General features: G+C 42.3%; 1 protein-coding gene across 4 annotated transcripts in view; it reads right to left on the bottom strand.

The window, feature by feature from the left end:
• CYFIP1 (cytoplasmic FMR1 interacting protein 1) overlaps positions 1-8155 on the bottom strand; it is a gene marked incomplete at its 5' end in the record, with an annotated part of 59831 nt that extends 51676 nt beyond the window's left edge. Inside the window, 9 exons of one of the 4 annotated variants that reach the window (XM_084269464.1) lie at positions 682-773; positions 938-1042; positions 2319-2447; positions 2585-2681; positions 3909-4090; positions 5287-5388; positions 6366-6443; positions 7769-7858; positions 8032-8155. In XM_084269464.1, the coding sequence (XP_084125590.1) occupies positions 682-773; positions 938-1042; positions 2319-2447; positions 2585-2681; positions 3909-4090; positions 5287-5388; positions 6366-6443; positions 7769-7858; positions 8032-8148 (992 nt within the window). The remainder of the gene's footprint in view (positions 1-681; positions 774-937; positions 1043-2318; positions 2448-2584; positions 2682-3908; positions 4091-5286; positions 5389-6365; positions 6444-7768; positions 7859-8031) is intronic. The other 3 variants (XM_084269463.1, XM_084269461.1, XM_084269462.1) reach the window with 3 other exon arrangements.
• Between the last annotated feature and the right edge of the window lie 13249 nt (positions 8156-21404).

Here is a 21404-nt window from a genome sequence, read left to right as displayed (position 1 = left end):
TAGCTCAGTAGGCCCACTGCTGTTGATTTTCTCTTAGCAATTACATGCAGGTTATGTAGGTTTTTTTCTGCAGGAATGAAAATGCAAAGCACTACATTCTAAATTCATGTAACTGCATGGAGGGAAGGTCTTGGAGAGGCATGAAATGTTTGCTAAAACAAAGCAATAACCATAAACCATGAAACCACTTATGTAACAACCAGCTGCATTTTCCTGTATGCTGTGCTGCATACCTAGCCAAGAAGAAAGAGAGGGGAGGTAAGCTAAGTTGCTGCTCCATATACAATATACACATGCCTATTTACCCATGCACTACTACTGCTCACCTTGCTTAGTAAAATCCTTCATTTCTTTTAAAGAAAGTTTCATATTTAAAGGAAAAAATGAAAATTAAATTAGTGTAAGATAAAATTCATTTCCTCCAACCCAGGTGATAAGAAATGTCACAGATACAAGAATGAGCTTAGCAGCATAGAAAGGTCTTTAAACAACCTGCTTCTTCAGTTGTATCTGTCATATGAATTACATTAATAGTGAAATACCCCAACCAAAAAGCAGACCAATCCTATTAAAGCAATTACCACAGACCCACAGACTAATGGATGATTATGAAAATATACTCCAAGGGTCTGACTTTTCCCAGCCCAGATGCTCCCCTCCTTGCTTCCTTCTCCCTCTTACCTGGATTTATTTTCCTCGTAATGGGCACTGGTCTTAATGTATCTTGCAAGCTCAATCTGCATGTCACCGAACAGTGGGACAACCTGCAACTGCTGTACACAAGGAATAAATCAGATGAGATAAATTAGTAAAAGCAAATCTTACTGAAAGGAAACCATCACTTACCTATATTATAGTTCAAAGCAATCTTTATTCTATGTAAAATGCAAGGGGAATTACCTTTAAAATCATATAGTAAGATCAGATCTTAACCAACCTTAAAGAACTTGTCTATCTTGGCTAAGTTTATCCTTTTCTTTGCATCCAACTTATAAATGTTACTGACGCTTCCATCCATCAGGTACAATCCAAAGCCCATAACCTGAAAAAGAAAAAAAATCAAACCTCTTCACAAAGGGACCTCAAAGGTAGAAACCTGCTGCAGTAAGACCATTCTTCCAATCATTAAAAAAAAAAGGAATATTTTAAAAAGTCCTGAAACAGCCACCCTCCTTCAAGCAGAATATATTTTCAATTAAATACATTTCTGTAGTATTCCTTTATTATATATACTTATATTAGTAGTTTTTACATCAACATTAGCCTGATTGGTTATCCGTAAAGGATGTCATTTGTTTGTATAAAGGGTTACCATACAAAAAAAATCCTGCTGAAAGTAGCATCTGGCTATGTGTAGACAGGTTACCCCCCCTCCTTCCATTTTATTAAAATTCTGTAAGTGCAAACTGATTTGTAACAGAAATTTAAATCTAACATCTGTGAGCTGTGGGGTTTTATGGCTTTCAGCACATCTTTGAATTATACATACAAGAGCTTAGAAGCATCACAAAAAAAATTAATTACATTTTGTCAGAGTTATTAATTAACATAAAGTCATAATTCAGTATTTACAATAGCAGGAGCTGAGCAGTAGCCTCTTAATGTGCTCCAAACACACACTTACTGAACAAAAGGCCTGAACAGGAAAGACATGTTGGACATTCCTGCAGACAGAATGGAAGTGTATGGTGTTTCAGGATGCTTCCATTTGGTCCTAACAAACAGAGCTCTTCAGAAATCAAACACTGAAGTCACTCAAAATATTTGTCATGAGGCAAATTTTCATTTCTTACTCTATACCTTTTCTTCTCCTGCAAGGCACACAACTGATAATCAACTGCACTTCACACTGCCCACCACTCTCTTATTACATGTATATATTCCAGCTAGCTAAACTTACCTGCTTACTAACCCTAATTTTAAGCTGCTTTTCCCCTGAATTATTTGATACACAGCCTGACCTCCAAAAACTTTTTATACCAACTTGCCACATATCCAAAAATAAAACTCAATAGTTCTTCTCTGATGTCATTATACTTCATAGATACGCAATTGCATAGAATTGGTTTCCTAGCAAGACTGCATCAGTTCAATAGGGTCAACTTCAATTTATGAAAAACAAAAGCAGCTTAGAAACTTTCTAAATACATTTAGCATGTAATATAATAAAAAGACAAGGAGAAGAAGAGAGGAAAAACCAAATTTGAAATACTTCATTGATCTGGTTCCTTTAAAAAAAAATCCAGGCGATGAAGAATTCAAATATCTGTGTCCTGCCTCAACCATTCCTTTGTAATTTTTACCCCAAAGAAACTTACTTTCAAAAGCATATGTTTCTCACTGGGTGTTAGATACATTTTGTTTTCATAGTAGTCCACGCACAAATTTACAATATCTGCAAGCAGCTCTTCATAGCCAACAATCACCTCCAACTGCTGCTGTAAAGACTGGTAAAAAAAGAAAAGGGTATTAGTCAACTAGTTATACTCCCTGGGGAGCAACAGTTATGACCAAACTGGAAGAGTTTTCTTTTAATAGCTTTGTAAGGTATTAGATACTTTGCAGAAAGACAATTAAAGCTTACTTGTGTTATCTTGTTGTGGTTGGCAAGGAACATGGAGAGGTTCTGGGATTCTTGGATGGACTGAGGATCTGCCATTTTCCGCAGAAACTGGGCAGCTCTTTGAAAACAGATGAGAAAATATTATTTCCCTTTGGCAGGACTACTTCTAAGCAAATCCATCCCCTCTCAATAGAAACACACCCATCCCCAAGTCTGCCAGGGGAACTGTAAGTTGTCACCACATCTTTAAGCATCAGTGCAATGGCATACAGGATTGCTGGTTCATACAGGATTGTCAACTTCAGTGTATCCCCCACCTCAAAACTCTAGAATTAAGTAGAAGGAGAACTTGGCAGACATGGCCAGTACTTTTTTGCCACAGCTTTATAAAAGTGAGTTATCCAAACATAGGCTATGGACTCAGCAAAGCTGCTCCATGAGTCTATTTTGTAAAAGATGAAGGGAAAGCTTTTTAAGAAAACAGGTAGAAGTTGACCGTAAGAGACGTGGACTTAATTTATCCAAAATGAACTGTTCACAATCCCAAATCCCCTACTGTATGCTAGTTAAAAGGCCCAATCCAACCCAAACCAAAATCCATTGGGTGTATCCCTCAATTGATGGGGACAGCAGTGGCTTTATAGACCCCATCCAGGAAAAATCAGCCTTCCAGAGAACAATTTGTCCTCCAGAAGCATGCCTCCCCAGAACAAGAAGGGCAAAACAAGAAATTTTCAGAGCTCTCCAGGCACTGCAACAAAAGGCAGCTACTGGTAGAGGTAGAAATTTAATCTCATGTAAGTGGAAGCAGCGTAGATAAAATCAGCCAGTCATTGCCTGAATGGTTTTCTTTACAAAAGACCACAGATGCTACAGCTGCCATAAAGACTGTCTTCCCCTGCTGCTCTGTCCACCGTGTGCAACCAAAGATACCCCATTCCATCTGCCAGATCAAGCACTGATATCTTCCCCTCTTCCCCTCCCTGCTACACCTGTGGATGTCAAGAGTGAATGCCAAAAATAGAATAAGTAGCAAAAGCAACCAGAAAAACAGTTTTCTCTCAAAAAGAATAGCTTTACTGAACAAAGTAGATTCATTACCAAGACAGAAGTATTTGACAGCATGGCATTAAAAGGCAGAAGAACCTATGCTGTTCTTCCAGCAGCAAAAAAATAAAAAAACCCAAAATACATTTACTCAGCTTTCTAGCCACAATCCCTAGCTTCAAGGAAATCTGTCCCACACATGGACTACTTTTAAAGGGAAAGTTGTCAGAGAAAGAGCAACTGCTGCCATCTCGTGGGAGGCCAGTACCCTGACAGCAGAAACCCAGGTCCTACTTACCGCTTATAGGCTGAATGGTCATTCTTCACGCTGCACTTCATGTTTTTCAGCTCATCCAGTACTGCAAACATGTTGATGAATTTGCCCAGCGTGATCAGATACGCTTCAGACACAAAGTCCTTTCTCCTCTCCGCGTGGCACAAGCGTCTCACCTCCCCACAAAATCGTTCAATTGCATTTCTCTAGTGGGGGGAAAAGAGAAGAAGAAACAGGGAGTAAAAGCCATAGCGTCACCAGGAAATATATTTCAAGACATAACTGGAGCTGTTCCAATGAAAAGCACCACTGAAGCAGAAGAATGTTTTAAAGCACGCAAGGCTACCAACAAGGCATCAGCACAGGCTTTTCAGCTCCACCTCTGTGTACTCGCTGGGTGCTACAAGTGTCACCAATTATTTTTGCCATACAGTTTGCCTGGCACAAAAGGTAAGGTTCTTCTTTGCAGATTAATGTTGTAAAGGTTTAAAATCCCCTTGAAACAAGCAATTTCAGGCTTCTTAGGGAGGAAGTGTATATGCATTAAAAGGCAGATTATAGGTATGTTCCCTTAAAAAAAATTCACAGCACACTGTACGTGCCAACTCTCAAACTCATCCTGGCACACATTCCTTTAAGCCCTTATTTCCAAGTATGCATCAAGGCCACTTGAGATGGAGATCCTAAGTAGAAATAAAGACAGCAATGTCGACTGCAAAGAGTAACCTGTTCTGACTTTAGAGCACTAATCTCCCCAAACCAAAGGAGATTGTACTCAGTAAGATCCGCCGGTGGGGGAAGACAACAGGAAATACTGTGTTTCATTCAGTCTCCTCTTCCTGTGCACTCCAGGCTTAACTCTTCCGGCTCCTTCCAAATAATGCCTGGAAACATCCTCAGCCCATTGAGCCAAATGGCAAGCTGCCACCACGGGAGGAGAAAGCGAGACAGACTGCTATTCTCCAGCCCCCGCGCAGCTCGGGCAGGTCACAGCAACTGGGTCAGCCTGCCTCAGCTGTGAAGTGCCACAGCAAGGCTGCACCTGCTGCTCTGGTGCCCAGGCCTGCGGATCCCTCGCTCCTCAACAAACGGCTCCTGTGTTGAGACACTTGTACATATACATGTGAAACCTATTCTACCTCTATTTCCTTTCTCCCTAAAGTTCCAGATCTCTGTCCCCATGCGCAATTAACTTCAATTTTATGCCTAAAGTCTTAATGGAGGTCACCTGAAGTTTTTAAGAGAGGCATTAGAAATTCTGCCCTTCTGTGAGGCAACACACAGAGGGTTTTTTTCAAAGTATAATGACTAGATTGAGCATCTGCACACACAATATCAAGCATCCAAAATAGGAATATAAAAGTGCAAGCCTAGTGACAAATTTTGTTTCCATTCCTTTTACCTGAAAGTACATAAAGTTCATCAGTTTTGTGACTTCTGGCTCCAGAACTTCCACGGTTTTCTCATAAATTTCTACTCTGTTAGGCTGCTCATTGCACTTGACCTGAAAATAATCAGAAAGATCATTACACTTGGAACCTTCCCTGATAAAACCTCAGAAACTGAGGTTATCATTCATTATCATCCTAAGGAGAGAAACTTAAAGCATACATCATTTCTGGGTTTGGTACTTCCACGCTAGCCCTCTAAGCTTAACTGTGTTGAAAAAGGAAAAAATCTAAGATTCTTCTATTATGCCATAGCAAATAATTTAGTTGTCAAACATTTCTGTAAGGTTAGGACAATGTTATTTAAACATTAGGCCACTTGCTCAAAATCATGCACTAAAACAGGGTCAGAACTAAAAACTGAAACAGTTTATCTGAATTCCACTCTACATATTTAAATCACAGGATAAGCCTTTCTTGTGTTTAATAACAAAAAATAATTATATTATAAACTCGTTATAAAGCAGGCAGGTGTCACCTCACTTCATAGTTGTAATTTTGTTCAGTTTTCTGATGCATCTTAAATTCTTCCCACCTCTCACCTGTACAACCATTCCCAGCCACTTGAGGTTGACATCTATTCACAGGGGTTTATTTTTGTATACAGATCAAGAAACTCTACACAGTAATTTTCTAAATGTCAGACCTATCTATGGGGTGTCAAGAAACTTAGATGTTTAATCTTAATGTTAAACCTGTTCTGAATTTAAGTATTAAGTTGCGGAGTGGGAAGGGTCCATTCTCTTGAATGAAATTTTGACCTCAAATAGACACAAAAATCAAAGGTTTTCTTTCTAAAGCACGTTACCACTATCCTACTCTTGAACCACTCGATACAACTGACAGAAAACCCATGAGATATTGCTACAGATCTCTTATTGAAAAGACACTATTCTATGGCATGCCCAGTTTAACAGTCCAGGATTCAATGCAGACTAAATTTTGGAGCTCACTGACGAAACTCTGTCGGTGCAACTCCACACCAAATCAAGGCATCAAGTTCACATGTTGCATGACAGGTTGCATCTTTTACCTGAGGAATGGCTCTTGAGCAGCTTCTCCATGTGTATAACATGACAGCATACTCCTGACCTTCTTCTAGCATTTCATTCTGTAAGAAAGACACTCAATATAATGGACATTGTAATACAAAAGGGTTCGATCCACTCATCTTCCATCATTCCAAAGCCTTGTCCAAACAAACCTGTTTCTCTTATCTGAATGTATGCAAACACATACTATTGTATAAGTTGGCTGATACATCATACAATATGTATGTAAATTAATATTACCACAATTCATATGCTCAGTTGGCATATTACATGTATCAGAGCTGACCAACTACTGATGTCTGGCTTGGCTATAATCTAACAGCTAAAAAAAAATATTCCATTTATTCTCAGTCATCTGCTTTAGCACCCAATCTGACTCTGAAAGAATTCACATCATCACTGTTGTACCACTTAGGCCAACAAATACCTACCAGATAACTAATCAACAATTACAAGTATTATGCTTACCTAATGACAAAAATAATCTCCACAGATCAAATTGCTTTTTGTGCTACTCTTTCTTCCCAAAACTAAAGACTGTGATCTATAAATAAGAATAAAAATGCTAATCTGTGGAGGGAGGGTGGTGGGGTGGTGTTTGTTTTTTCTTGTTAAACTTGGACGCTGCAGGTAGACTAGTCAAGGATGAAAAAGTCAGCACATGCAGCCTACTTTCATTTTTAACATGTCAAAGGAGACGTCCAACAACATCCAAACAATGAAAACAGGTTAAAGAGTCATCCAGTAATTTCAAAAGCAGTTTGGTGTAAAACTACATAATTTTCAGTAGCATGTAATCAGGTAGTTATTCCACCATTCGTGAACTGGCCTCTAGAATTCTAAGACATACTATTCCTCCTTTTCTAAGAATGCCATGAAACCACAAGAAGTTGAGGACAGACCAGCAGAGATGGAGTTACTAGCTTGAAGTCTTCTCTTCTACTGTGGAACTGTTAAAAACCACAAAACACCTTACATAAACGCAGGCCAATAAACCAGTAACTTACACCAGTAACACCACAACTGAAGCGACAGAGAAATAGTGGAAATTTAGGAGGATGGAAGGTAATTTTTGCACTTGAGTTACAGCAGTTACTTGTCAATACAACTAAAGTATCTCAGAATACTGAAAAACACACAATGAAAGCAGGAAACTTTTGAGCAGTGCTGATTGATCAAGAAGAAATTTTAAAATAATCAACAAGTGCATAAGCAAAGGAAAACCACATACTTTTACATCTTACTGCTTCCTGGAAGCGTTGTAGGTAAACTGGTTTCTGGTTTTCTATGACCACAATTCATGTAATGAACTGCAAGATGACATGTTCCTCTCCTTTTTTCCCCCCCAAGTAACACAAAAGTATCTATATGAACACCTACATACCATGCTAGAATGGACTGTAGCTTGCTCGATGTATCTTGCAATGCCAGTGACAAATGCATTTCTGTCTTCAAAATTAGTGTTAAAGTTTGGCTGCAGAAACAGAAAATTACAGAATTAAATCTTTGGTGTGGAAAAGAATTTTTATATATATTCCAAATATAAACATTTTGGTTTGGGTTGGTGTTTTTTTGAAAAGCACATACTCTCTCCCTTAAGAGTAATGGGAAATGGAAGAACTCTTTTTCCTTACAAAGACAGTATACCTGGTACAGTAGGGATGACGGTGGGGGTTCAATACATGGTTGCTGATCTGGCAATGGTAATTCTTCCAAGAGATCCACATTGGACAAGGCATCTTCCAGGGTTACTTGAGCAGTCATTTTGCACCTGGTTAAAAAAATACATATAGATATGTATACACACATACACGTAACTTTTGATGTGTTACTATATACACAGAAAACATATGAGTAATAGAAGAGCAGGGAACTACTACTTAAGCTGTGGGAAATGCAGTTTCCCTTCAACCATAATAGAAGGGAAACAGTCAAACTGAAACCCTGTTGGGTTTTGTATACAAGTTTTAAAAAGACTTCTAGGACTAACATCTTCCTCCTTACTTTTAGGAGTTGAGAAATGTTTCTCTTCCCCTACTGCTGCACACCAGAAATACACCAAAAATGAGGCAAGGATGACCTAATGCTCAGCTTTGATATGTCTTCAAACCTTTATGCACAGATAGTACCATCTTCAGGAGACTTGACTGTCAAAAGGTACCAGCAGTCTCCAGTGTTTCATGTCCTAGGACATCTAGATCCACTATGAGTAGATAGTGATGAAGAGGCCGAAAACCCCTTGGACTTGTGGCAATTTTCATACACCTCCAACTGCTGCCACTACATGGGTTTTTGAACCAAGAACAACAAGGAGAAATTTTAGGAAGAAAGCGTGGGGTGGAACAGCTCGATCATTTGCTTTCATATAATGATCTCCTCATCTGCCTTGATGGGGGAAAAAATTCTTCATTTTTAAGGTATCTCCTCTAGTCAAGCTGTCTTCTTTTTTTCTATGGGGCTTTGCAAGTTATTTTCCCCCACTTACCAGAGCAAAATCTTGTGCCTACTGTGAAAGGAGTGGCTGGGCACTGCCCTTGGCTCTAACCAGAAGGGCTGGAATGCCAAGCATCCACACCCAGAAAAGCAGGGACCTGCCTGGCACGTGTCACCCCCATGGAGCCAAGTCATCCCAGCATGCAGAGGAAAACAAGCAGATCTCACCAGAGCTTTGCCAAAAGCTCACTATGAGAGAGCTGGGACAGGCTGGCGATCCCACCACTCACTGCACTTTTTGTGGCCTGACAGAAAAACCTCCTTACTTTATCTTGCTTTGTTATGGTTTCCTGCAGAAAGCACCACAGAAGCAGCAGCTTTACCTCCAGGGCTCAGCTGACAACCACAACCAAAAAAACCCAACACTAAAACCTAAAGCAAAGGTTAGAAATCCAGAAGTCATTACCTATCTACCTTCAGAGACCAAGCCTGCATCCCAAGCCACTGCTGCAAAGCCAATACACCACAGACAGAGCGAGCTTGCTGACAATTTAAACAACCACCAACTGAAGAGTCATGGGGCCTTTGGCTTCCAGAAATGCCAGTACAAATCTTGCTTCAAGCCTGATCATAAGGGCTTTGGTTAAAACAAATATAAACAAACACCCACACTGTGCAATTTGTGACTCCTGATGAAAAACAAGGAAGGACCGGACCTACAGGAGTGCTGGCGGGCAGACCTGTGCCAGGACACTTGCCCAAGACCTGCCTACACCCAGCTCAAGCTCCATCACAAGAACCACAGTTATTCTCAAATTAGAGACCAATATCCCCCCTTCAATAAACAAATGCAAAAATACTCCAGATAAGGACAAACGTTCAGTGAGGAAGTCAGATGCTCAACAGTTTTACCTTAGAGGAAACAGAAGGGGGTTGCCAAGAAGTCAGAGCGCTCCAGATAAACGGTATTTTAATTTTTGATCCAAGTATCCATAGCTTAAGCTTTAACTAAAAAAGAAAACACCCCAACCCTTTACACAGGTTAGTTTAACCAAGAGGCTCCTTCCAGCTTGAAGCTTTTCCTCCTGTTAGCCTCTTTACTGAAGCAGAAACACTTGGCTGTGTGGCTGCTCCGGGACGTGCCGGTGGTGGGATGGATGGGCACAGAGCCCTCTCCCCCGCTGCGCCGCAGACCACAAAGCACCAGCTCCAAGAAAGCACAACAGGGGTGTGTTAAAAACACTGCTCCACCTGTGCTCCAAAACCCAGAGTGAAAAATGTCTGCCCTTTCTACACCAGTAACCCACGTAAAGGGGATCTGTCACTGAGTGCAAGGCAAGAACCAACGCCCTCTCCCCAACGCACAAATCTTCCTTCTCCTCCCAAAACACGGCCCCTCGATGACTCAGGGCCCTGCTGCATGAAATAGCCAAGCATTCAAAAAAGCCAGGCTCCTGACTTGGGTTTCCTCAGCACTACAAGCAAATATTGATTAGACACAGCCCTCAATCTTCCAATGTGCCATTTCAGAAAGCACACCTGCATGCTTTTGGCCTCAATAGTTACAACTGCACAGCAGTATTCCTCCAGCATCGGCTTTCTGTGTCCAGGTTATCTGTGGATTTTTTTTTTATAGTTGGAACATAATTTAAAAATAGAAACCAAAGCAGAAAAGAAACCAAAATCCCACCTCACTTACACTTGTTTAATAACACGAGTCTGGGAAACACCCGTTACCAGGCCAGAGGCACAAATTAAGAGACAAAAATTTCTTGCTGCTGTCGGTGTTGTGAAAAGAAATCGGGGAAGGTGCATTTTTCCAAGTCCTTCAGCATGATTTCCCAAAGACAGATCAGCACTTTTCAAACCATGAAAACATAAGCAATTGGGCACAGCCCATTACAAATGCCTTCTTGTTTGAAGGTTGCTCTCTGACCGCTCCACTCTGTAATTTTGCCAGAGGTGTATCCACATGCCTAGTGCTCCCTTGGCCAACTTCAATGCTCCTATTCTTCTTATTTATATATATATATATATATATATATATATATATATATTTTAACTCTGATACCTAGCAAGATGTGAAAGAGGAAGCAGCTCCTTCCTGCCCAGCTCTGACATACTTGCAACCATTGCGAAGTCTTCATTCACACTTCCCCTCTGCCCCCCAAGAAGCAAGCAGCAGAGGTTTGACAACAGAGGGGGACAGCTGGAGCAACGCTCAGGCTCTGATAGCTGGGAGACAACATCTCACAGCCAGGTGACAGCACCATACAGTCCTTGCCCCGTCCTCACCTGACGTGGAAGCACCTGGACCAGGACAGAAAAAAATTCCTTGAAGTTCAGGGTTCCCCCCACCCCGCTCCTTTTCTGCTATTGTTGATAAAACCAGCTCCAAAAGACAATGGTTGTTTCTAATTCACAACAGCAGAGGGATGGCAAACCAGATTTCCCTCCCCCTCCCATCCCTAAGCTTCAGAAAAATTAATTTAAGAAAACTAAAATTCCCAAGACACAAAATTGGATAGTTCTGCCTCCTTAAGAGTCACTCACCATGAAGTGAAATTACAGGGCAGGAGATCTAAAACTTAAACAGACTCCTTTACAGCAGAGAACATAAGGAACTTCAAAAGATGTACTTCAGAAATTCAGAAGCTGCAGTCTGATTAGGAGTTTACCTAAACAAGAACAGACTAAAATGCTGTAGTCATACTGATAATTATAGCTATACAGGTGAATCTACCCAAACTGTGAGAATTAATTTCTTACTGAATTCCTACAAGGCTGCATTTTCAGATTACCTGAGGTTTTCTAGGATGTATTTTCTCAGGTAGAAGACGTGTAAGAACTACTTCTGAAAGAATCCTCTTTTTGTAACTTTGTATCAGGACCCATCATTACAGCAGTAAAGTCAAAATGCACTCCAAGAACACATTTTCCTAGAGGTACACAACTTTATTAAAAACCATTCATTATCTGAATCACACATGCCAGAATGCGGTTTTGCTCAATGTTGGTGTTTGATGAGCACACAAGGCTTTCTAAGCAGGAGACATCAGCATTCGTGCTGATTCTCAGCTCCTTTTTCTGGATTTCAAAGCCAGAGAATCCCCATCTCCTGCACAGACAAGCTGCAGCCTGCCAAGTCCCACCATAATAAAAACAAACTTGGAGTGTTTAAGATTTCTTCCAGTGACAGAGTTAAACAGGTCAGATTATTTACCAAAGAGAAGATCAAACAGCAACTCAGGTACTCAGACTATAAATAGCTAAAACAGGAAAATTATGCTAGATGATAAGAGATAGTTATACTTGTTCAGCAATGACACCCACAAGCAAACAGATGTAACTTGTAGCTAGCAACCAAAAATTGAAATGGGTGAAGCAAATGAACTTAAGTAACTGTTGGCTTCTTCAGACATTGTAATAAATGCTGAAATTACCATGTGGTTCCTCTTCAGCCTCTGCCACAATCATTTGGCCAAGACTTCCCCAGAAACAGCCTCTAATGGACTTCAGAATCTATCCAGCTGAGCTTTAAAAAGACATTGATTCCCAACACAGACAGCTCAACCTCACATAACTGGGTTTGATAATATATACTTACAGATGAAAAATAAAGCCCTTCACCACAAAAAATTATCAGATAAAATTCTATGGCTGCTTTAGACAAGATTAAGGGATATGAGGATGGTATCATGTTACCCAAAAAACGTTTTTAAAAATCAAAAGGTACATTGAGTGTGCTGAAATGTATACATAGGGGAAGGATGGGAAGCAACTCCTTGGAGAGGTACAAGTACAGATGCTGTTCAAATCACTTGCAAACTAGCATTATCCTTTGGACAAAGATTGCCATGTGACCATTCCCACAGAAATCAGATAAATAGTGTAATTCAGCCCTCTGGTTAAAAAGTAAAAGAAAAAAATAATCAAAAATTGACAGTATCAAGCTGCAGTGAAAGCAACATGTCTTCAGAGGACACTGATTTAGACTATTACACAGCAAGCAGAGGCATTCGCTTTAGGGCAATCCCTGCTGTCCTTTTTGGGAAAAGGAGTGACAATGTTAAACACCCCCCAAATAAACAGTAATAATTAAAACCTTAAATCCCATAGCTGGGTGGGATTTTTTTTTTTTCTTTGCATCACTCAAAGATCTGACACCCTGGGAACATCTGAGCACCCCCACCTTAAGGTCATTAAAGATTCATCCTCACAGAACTGTCAGAGCAGTACGCCAGCAGCCTCCCTGCTTGAGACATGGCAGGTTGCAGCAGGTAACACTCTGATGCAGTGACAGTTCTCAGATATTTACTTCTGTCAGGTTCCTACAGCACATTTTTTTTGCCATACTGCTGCATCGACCAGAAGGATCAGGCAATGGACACAACTGGGTCTATCTCTGCCACATGCTCATCTTGTACCCTGGAAGGCAAACTGCCATGGAAAACAAAAGAAGGGCTTAGCTGATAGCACAGCAAAGGAAAGATCTAAGGAGTGAACAGGCAATGTCATGAAGAAGGAACCCTTGCCCAGCACCAATATTGTGCATGGAGGTGCAGCAGCCAACGTCACTGCCCAGGGCACGCCAGCTGATAAGGTGAGCAAAGGCTCATCTTCATTTAGGCAACAGCCTAGCTGTTCATGAACAGTGATTTCCTTTCTTGTTAACCTCCAATTTAAAGATAGATAGATAGATAGATAGATAGATAGATAGATAGATAGACAGACAGACAGATGAGAGACAATAATGTAAAGGATCTGCACTTTTTTCATCTTAACTTCAGAATTACCAACGTGGCCCCCAATAGTCTGAGAATAAAACAAGTGTCTGCTCAGGTGGGTTCAGATGGGTTCTCAAGCTGCCCTGGCATGAAGGGCTACAGCAAGCTAGTACCTGTAGTTAAAAAAAGTGATGGATTAACTTACTTCTCTCCACTCATTCACCCCACTATTCCAGTGGACTCTGAAAAAGGGTGCTAAAAAATAAGGCACGGCCCATCTGCTCCTGAATGAACCGCCAGCCACCTACACTGTCCCTACTGCAGCGACAGCAGAGCAAAACCTTCCTGAGGTCCCATCCTTTTCAGAGCAGCACACCTACTGCAGGCCCTCTCCCCCCCTGCCCCACACATACCATCACCTCTGCCTGCACTGAGCCACGCAGGAAGAGCTGGATGGGCAAATTGTTGAGCCACGCTGAATCAGAGGGTGAGGAGAGCCAGAGCAGCAGCAGCACTGCCCAACCTCCCCCTGTAATTAATGAAAAGCAACAGGTTGCACAGGGCAATGCAAGGGTGCAAGTGCTTTTTCAGGAACAAAGCACAAAACAAAGTCACCATTCAGATGCAAAAATGAGGGCTGAGCACTGAAATTATCATAAACTCTTCATTTTTACAAACCTTACAAGGTTAGATCACAGGGACTCATATGCTTCTCCATCCTCGGACACCAGACTTAAAAACACATCTCAAAAACCAAAATTAAGGAATTCTCCAAAGCTTACATTTTCAGTTATTTAACCATAAGCTCCAAGAAAACTTGAAATTTAAAAGAAGCCTGATCGTCTGTTCAGAATCCAGAGAGTTACACTTCAAACAGCCTGAAGCAGCTCAAGAAAACCATATCCTACGGCCACCGTAAGCGCAGGGCAAGTTCCCACTGCTCAAGGGAAGAGTTTGGGGCCCCCTCTCCGGTCACAAAAGGCTGGATCAGCAGTTCCGTGCTGCAGCTGTCAGCCAGGGACTGCATACCATGCTCTGAGCTGGGATCAGCAAAGCCTGACCTGCAAAGCCACCACGGGACGGTCAGCAACTCCCTTGTTAAAGAAAGAGATGCTGCAGCACATCCCACACACACCCAGTGCAACACAATTTGGGGGGGGCTGGACCTCTTGAGGTCCCTTCCAACCCCTACAATTCTGTGCTTCTTGAAACCAGCATGCAGCCAACACCAATAAAACACAAACAAACATTAATGAGCATGAGAGCAGAGCTCAAAGCAGCAGAGCTGGTTTGGGACATTGAAGGAACTGGTTTTGGAAAGACTCGTGCTCTACGTAACCCAAAAATATCTCAAACACTGAAATTTGTATGTGGAAAAAATTATTCCATAGAAAAAAAAAATTAAAAAGGAGAAGAATCATGCCCAAAAGTGAGGTAATTAAGGTGGAGTTTAAAGGACTAACAAAAAAATTGCTAGATTACAGAGATTTTTGAATATTTTATGCCTTTGCAGATGAGAACACCGTTTCATTCGACTGAAAACAGTTGTTGGGAAGGGATGGGCCCTGCCTTTTTGCAGTCCACCAGACACATTTTTTTAATTTTGCTTTGAAATAGACACATTTGATCTCCAAGTGCTTGTGTATGTTCCCAGGCTCAAAATAAGAGAAAGAGGAAGTCTGTCTGTCCTTCACTCAGCACTTCCTTTGATATTGCCTCTTTTCTTTCCCAAGACTGCAAACGCATCTTTGAATCTTAAGCAAAATCCCAAGCCTGGCATGGATACTGGAAAATCTACATACAACAGTGACAGAGGGAGAAGAGAAGCATATCCTCCAAAAAGGAGGAACAAGGACATTTCACAGTCAACGCACAGAAGGGGAGAAATTAAAATAGAGATAAATTTAAAAAGATGACTGAATGACCCGCTGAATCAGGGTCTATGGGACCAATCTCCATGAACTCCACGGGAACTAATGACAACATTCCCACAGGAATGGGCTTAGTCTGCATAGAAGCAGAAGTTAAGTTTTATCCCTATAGCAACACAGTATTTTCGAGTTTCTTCTGTTCCATTGTGTCATTCTTCTATATTACTGGCCAGCAGAAAATCATTCAAATCATTTTTCTATGAAGAAAATTTGATTCGATATTCTGTGTAATGTTCCTAGTCAAATTAAACCGTGAGACTGATCATGGGGGTCCCTGAGAAGGGAAGAGCTAACAAAAGGAAGGGATTCTCTCTTCCAAGCACTGCAGTTACTGTAATATTAATTTTTCTTTCAAACCTGCAAGGTCTCTTTCTCTCAAGAATTCCCTTGTAGTTCTACATTCATTAAACCTGTCAAATCAGACCGAGCAGAAAACATTTTAGCAGACCAAGAACTAAAGCGCTTCAGAGAAGGGCAACGTGCTGGTTCTTCTCTGAATGTTCTTTCTCGGTGCCCGGGATGGCAGGATCTGCCTTTTTGCCAAGGGGATCAGCATAAGATGTTCCTTTTGGGACCGGAGCTCCCCTTCGTTCCTAAGCAACAGATTTGCATAAGCTGAAGAGCAAAGAAAAATGCTTTTCACATCATTTACTGGCCTGCCTGATGAAAGTAAAAAGACAGAAGAAAGCAAACAGCAGCTGACAGTCCTTTGTGCAACAGATTTGACATAGTGTTAAGCTTTCAAAAATACGGCTGTGACTGGAATAAAAAAGGCTCAATAGCTTGCAAAAGGGAAAACAAAAATTCCAGCGCTGAATTATTCCATCCCAGCACCGCGGCAAGTCCGAGAGTAAATGGCCACACAATGGAAACAATTAATTTAGCATTAGACTCCTGTGGGGTGGGGTGGCTCACGCTGACTGCTTTGCCCTGCCGTTGGAGGGGCGCAGAGGAGGAAACAGACTTCCAAGAGCAGGCACGGGTTGGGAGGAAAATATCATACTAAAGCATAGAAAATATTTTTCTTTTTTTTTTTTTTTTACTAGAAAAATCTCAGTTTCCCGAATTAAAAGCACTTTGTGTTCAGTTATGTGTGAATTTTTCATGCAAACTTCTTCATTAGGGTTGGATGGGGCTTTGGGCAGCCTGGTCTAGTGGAGGGTGTCCCTGCCCATGGCAGGGGGGGTTGGAATTAGATGGGCTTTGAGGTCCCTTCCAACCCAAACCAGTCTGTGATTCTCTGAAGGCAGCCTACAGGAAAACATCACAACAAGCAATTCCCTTCTCTTTCCACAAGCAATAACTACGCTCTGACTGCGCAACGAAGGTTGAAGTGCTCAGTGATGCACTCATCACCTTGGACAATGAATTCTGTGCAACTTCAGATACTTCATTAGCAATATCAGCACCGTGTATGCAACCCAAAAGCCATGCTTTCAGGAGTTGGTACTGTTTCTCAGCCCCTCAATGTAAGGAAGGGCAGGAGGACACCATCGCTAATGATGCTGTGTGTAACTAAAACAGCTTGCTGACACACTGACCACCAGCACTCAGATGACAATTGGTCATGCTTGTCAACTGTCAAGGGGACTATAGGCATCCCCTTCCAACATCCTGGATGAATTCCAATGACAGAAAGGTCTGACACTCCCACACACTATCATGACAACAGGTTATGAATGGGAAATCTCAGGCTCTTTGGACAAAGCCTGCACCAAGACTGGTGAGCTGTTCTAGGACAGAATTGCCTTTCTTGATGCCTGCCACCAGGTTCAGGTCTACTAGCTACTCCTTTTTAAGGCATCAGTAAGCAGACTCCCACAATCAGAGGACACTGAGTAAGCCCAGCAATCCCGTGTCATAGCGCCAGGCGGGAGTCACTACACTCTTGCTAAGGAGTTGGCACAGAGTGGGTTTCTCCCCACACCAGCACATGCTCCTTCCACAGCAGTAGCACCTGCAGCAGCCAGTGCAGCAAGTAATCACCAGGTATTCCAGTACACAGCCCGGCTACCACTGTGCATCTGCAGGATCATTCCACAGCCTGAAGCTCTGGAGAAGAGATGCAACAACCTGACGGTAAAACATATGGCCAAATGCTATCCCCATGCAGGAATCTCAAGCACAGTGTGACACACACACTTCAAAGCCAGGGAAACCATTCTGCTTATTGCCATTCCATTTATTTCAGAATCCCTTGCAGCGACACAGGAGAAGCCTAACCCTATAAAGTTTGCTCCAAAGGCATCCCACGCATGCGAGCAAGGAGCGAGGGCCTGTCACTGCAGCTTGGTCTGCAGCACACAACCCCCCCTGCAATGGCACTTGTGCTACAAGAATTCACAGAGGGGGGTTGTTTGGTTTGGTTTATCTATGTATCTAAGACTGAAGCCCAAGATATGTCTCTGGCATAAAACAGAACATAAAAACCTGCTGCTGGTGGAGCTAGATGGCTGAGAGGGCTTGTGGCAATTTATTTATTAGTTCTTACTTTTTTTCCACCTTCACTCAGAATACTAAACTAGCACACATATTAAAAATTCTTCCATGATATTTGGGCTCTCCTCAAGCTGGAATGAAGTTAGAAGACTTAACTGTGGTCTCATTCTAGGTGTGTTGAGATCTGGTTTGCTACACTTATTTGCTGCACCCCTTTAACACTCCCCCAGCACATTTTTGAGTTGCATCAACCACAACTTACGTTTTGATTGTCCTTCAGCTTCCAGTTCTTTCTTTTTATTGCCTCTTGACTAACTCCCTCTCCTTCTCCTTTTCGTGTTCTTTCCCTCTCACCCAGTTCCCTTCTCCCCTCCTCTGCTGTTTAATCTTCTCTCCTTGTTTTGCTGCTTTGGCTGTTTTGCAGTGCTGCTTCTGTTATCTCCTGCAGCTGTCCCCAGCACACATTTCTTCCATACTTCTGGTTCTGACTCTTCCTGCGGTTGCAGGGGTGTGTTAGGAAGCAGCGCAGCAGAGTCCCATTGCTTCGGACAAGATTGAAGTTCAGCTCTGAAGCACAGCACTTACAGCATGTTCATCGGGTACAAAAAGCTCTCTTGTTTCTTGGCAACTTAAGAATTCCCAATTTAAGGAAGTCTGCAAAGAACAAAGAAGCAGCAAGAGCAGTAACTACCCTGGAAAGAAGAGGAGACAGCGCAAATGGATTGGGTTAACCTGGTGCTGCTCAGACACAGCACCATTCCTCCTGCAGAAGGACTGCTGTCTCAGCTGGCTCATGCCTGTTCAACATGGGTTTGGTTGGTTGTCCCTTGAATTCGGGTGGGAGGACTGCTGTTACTTTAACCAAAGGGTGCAGCTGTGTGCCTATGCTGAAAGGAGTAGTGCACGTGGGCTGCTCACTTTACCTGTGAGGGAGATGGAGATCGAGAGCAAGACACTAGTTTGGAGGGGTTAGATTTCAGTCTAAGCTGTAACACAGGCCCTCAGCCTAAGTGTCAACTTAAGCACGTGAGTTCCTGGACTGTACTTGCATTTCACAAGAGTGGGGAGAAATAAAGAAAGAAGAAAATGTTTGCTCAGGGGAGGGGAGGACAGCACTCTCTTCCCCATCCCATTCCCTGACACTGTTGCCCCAGGGCCAGCCTCACTGCTTCTCCCTGGAGCTCACCCAGCAGCAGCCCCAACCTACAAGGAGGCTGCCAGCCACAGAGGTGCCCGGGTAGGGGCAGCCCCCCAAATCTCCCTTCCACAGCACCTCCCGCATATGGCCCTGATGGCACAACAGACATTAATTACATACAGCCAGTTCTTTCAATGCCAACCCGCCGTCGAAGCTCAGCACCAGCTTAGTTTAAGCTTAAAAAGTGAACAAAGGCTTCAAATAAAATGATTCTTCACAAGAGAGGCTGTGCGGTGTCACTCCCCCTCCTTCCCTCTACCCAAAAGGATTTAATCAATTCTGCAGTACAACTCCCTTGCCTTTCATTGAAGGGGGGGGATGTGGGGGGAAAGTGCGCCTTTTTATTGAAAAAATAACTTGGGAGATATTTAGGCAAATTATAGCACTATATTACAAAGTCATGTATAATTCTGGAAAAAAAAAAAGGTGGTTAGGAAGCTTCAAAGACTGTATTTTGTGGAGGAGTGGGAGAATCAGACAAGCAAGTTATAATGAAATAGTTCTCTTAAAATTAAGGAAACACTGCGGGGCAGGGTGGATGAGAAAACGGAAATAAGTAAATCGCTTTTAGTGTGTTAAGCTTTTCTTTCCTCTAAATGAGCTCATCATCTGTAACATTCTATACTTTCATTTTTATACAGTACATGAAAATATGTGTACTTAGTGAAAATTCCAAGCTTTACTTCTGATATCACCTGATAAGCATCCACATCTTGAGCAATGTGTCGTGCCAGTTTACCCGAGATTTACATTCAGAATGTGTAATTAAGCACATTCTCCTCAGTGATTTAATATACGTCAACAAATCCACTTAAAATAATTAGAGCTACACTGCAAAAAGACCAGAAACATGAAACGTGTTAGGTTGGAAGGGGCCTTTAAAGGCCATCTAGTCCAACCCCTCTGTAGTAAGCAGGGACACCTTCAATAGCTCAGGTTGCTCAGTGCTTCATCAAGCCTGACGTTGAATGTCTCCAGGGAAGGGGCCTCCACCACCTCTCTGGGTAACCTATTCCCATGTCTCACCACCCTCATAGTGAAGAACTTCTTCCTCGAGTATAATCTAAACCTACCTTGCTTGAGTCTAAAACCATTGCCCCTCGTCCTGTCACTACATGCCCTTACAAACTGTCCCTCCCCAGCTTTCCTGTAGGTGCCCTTCAGGTACTGTCAGGCTGCTATAAGGTCTCCCTGGAGCCTTCTCTTCTCCAGGCTGAACAAGTCCAACTCTCAGCCTGTCTTCATAGGAGAGGTGCTCCAGCCTTCTGATCATCTTCATGGCCCTCCTCTGGACACACTCCAGCAGGTCCATGTCCTCCTTGTGCAGAGGGCTCCAGAGCTGGACACAGTACTCCAGCTGGGGTCTCACACGAGCAGAGAACAGGGCAGAATCACCTCTTGATCTGCTGGCCACAGTTCTTGTGATGCAGCCCAGGATGCTGTTGGCCTTCTGGGCTGCAAGTGCACATTGTCAGCTCATGTCCAGCTTCTCATCCATCTGTAGCCCCAAGTCCTTTTCCTCAGGGCTGCTCTCTATCACGTCATCCCTCTGTCTGTATTCATAATGAGGATTGTCCCAAGTGCAGGACTTTGCACTTGTCCTCGTTGAACTTCATGAAGTTGATGAGGTTCAAGTTCAAATCTATAGCATTTTTATTTCCTTCCAACAAAGTGTTCATGTCCTATCAGAATTAAGGTATTTTAAAGAAATAACATATTTTTTACCTAGACCCTGGAAACAAACCTCTTGCATACCTATAAGTGCATAAAGGTAAGCATCTCTGAAAGCCCCTTGTACCATTTACACAGCTGGTGTCACTGCCAACTTGAGATCTGTGGCCTAACATAAAGCCACAGCACTGGTTTTGAAATCTGAATATTTTCTTCTAAACCCCAAAACATATTTTATTTTTTTTTTCCTTTTGCTTAATGTTGTATTCATTTATAGGAACATTACTGAGACTAAACCCTCCTAATCATTTGCAGGGAACGTCACGTAGTAAAAGCATATGCCTACCCACTGTCTTAAGATGTCTTTTGGTGAAGGAAGGGGAAGAGGAATGGCATTTTTTGCTCTAAATGAGACATCCCTGGCTTCAATAAGATGCTTGGTCATTCTACTACCCCCAACCAGCATTACTGAAAAGCATACCTGCAGAAACAAGCCCTGTGAGAGACTGGCTGACACACACACATCATTAAACTGAGAAAACCTCCCAAGCAAAATCTCTGGTCCAAGCACAGAGAAATCACCCAATTTCAGTGCACGAGTAACTGCTTTGTAAGGCAGGA

This window comes from Gallinula chloropus (assembly GCF_964237585.1).
Source record: "Gallinula chloropus genome assembly, chromosome: 1".
Classification (NCBI taxonomy): Eukaryota; Metazoa; Chordata; class Aves; order Gruiformes; family Rallidae; genus Gallinula; species Gallinula chloropus.
This window is presented reverse-complemented; position numbering and strand designations above follow the sequence as displayed.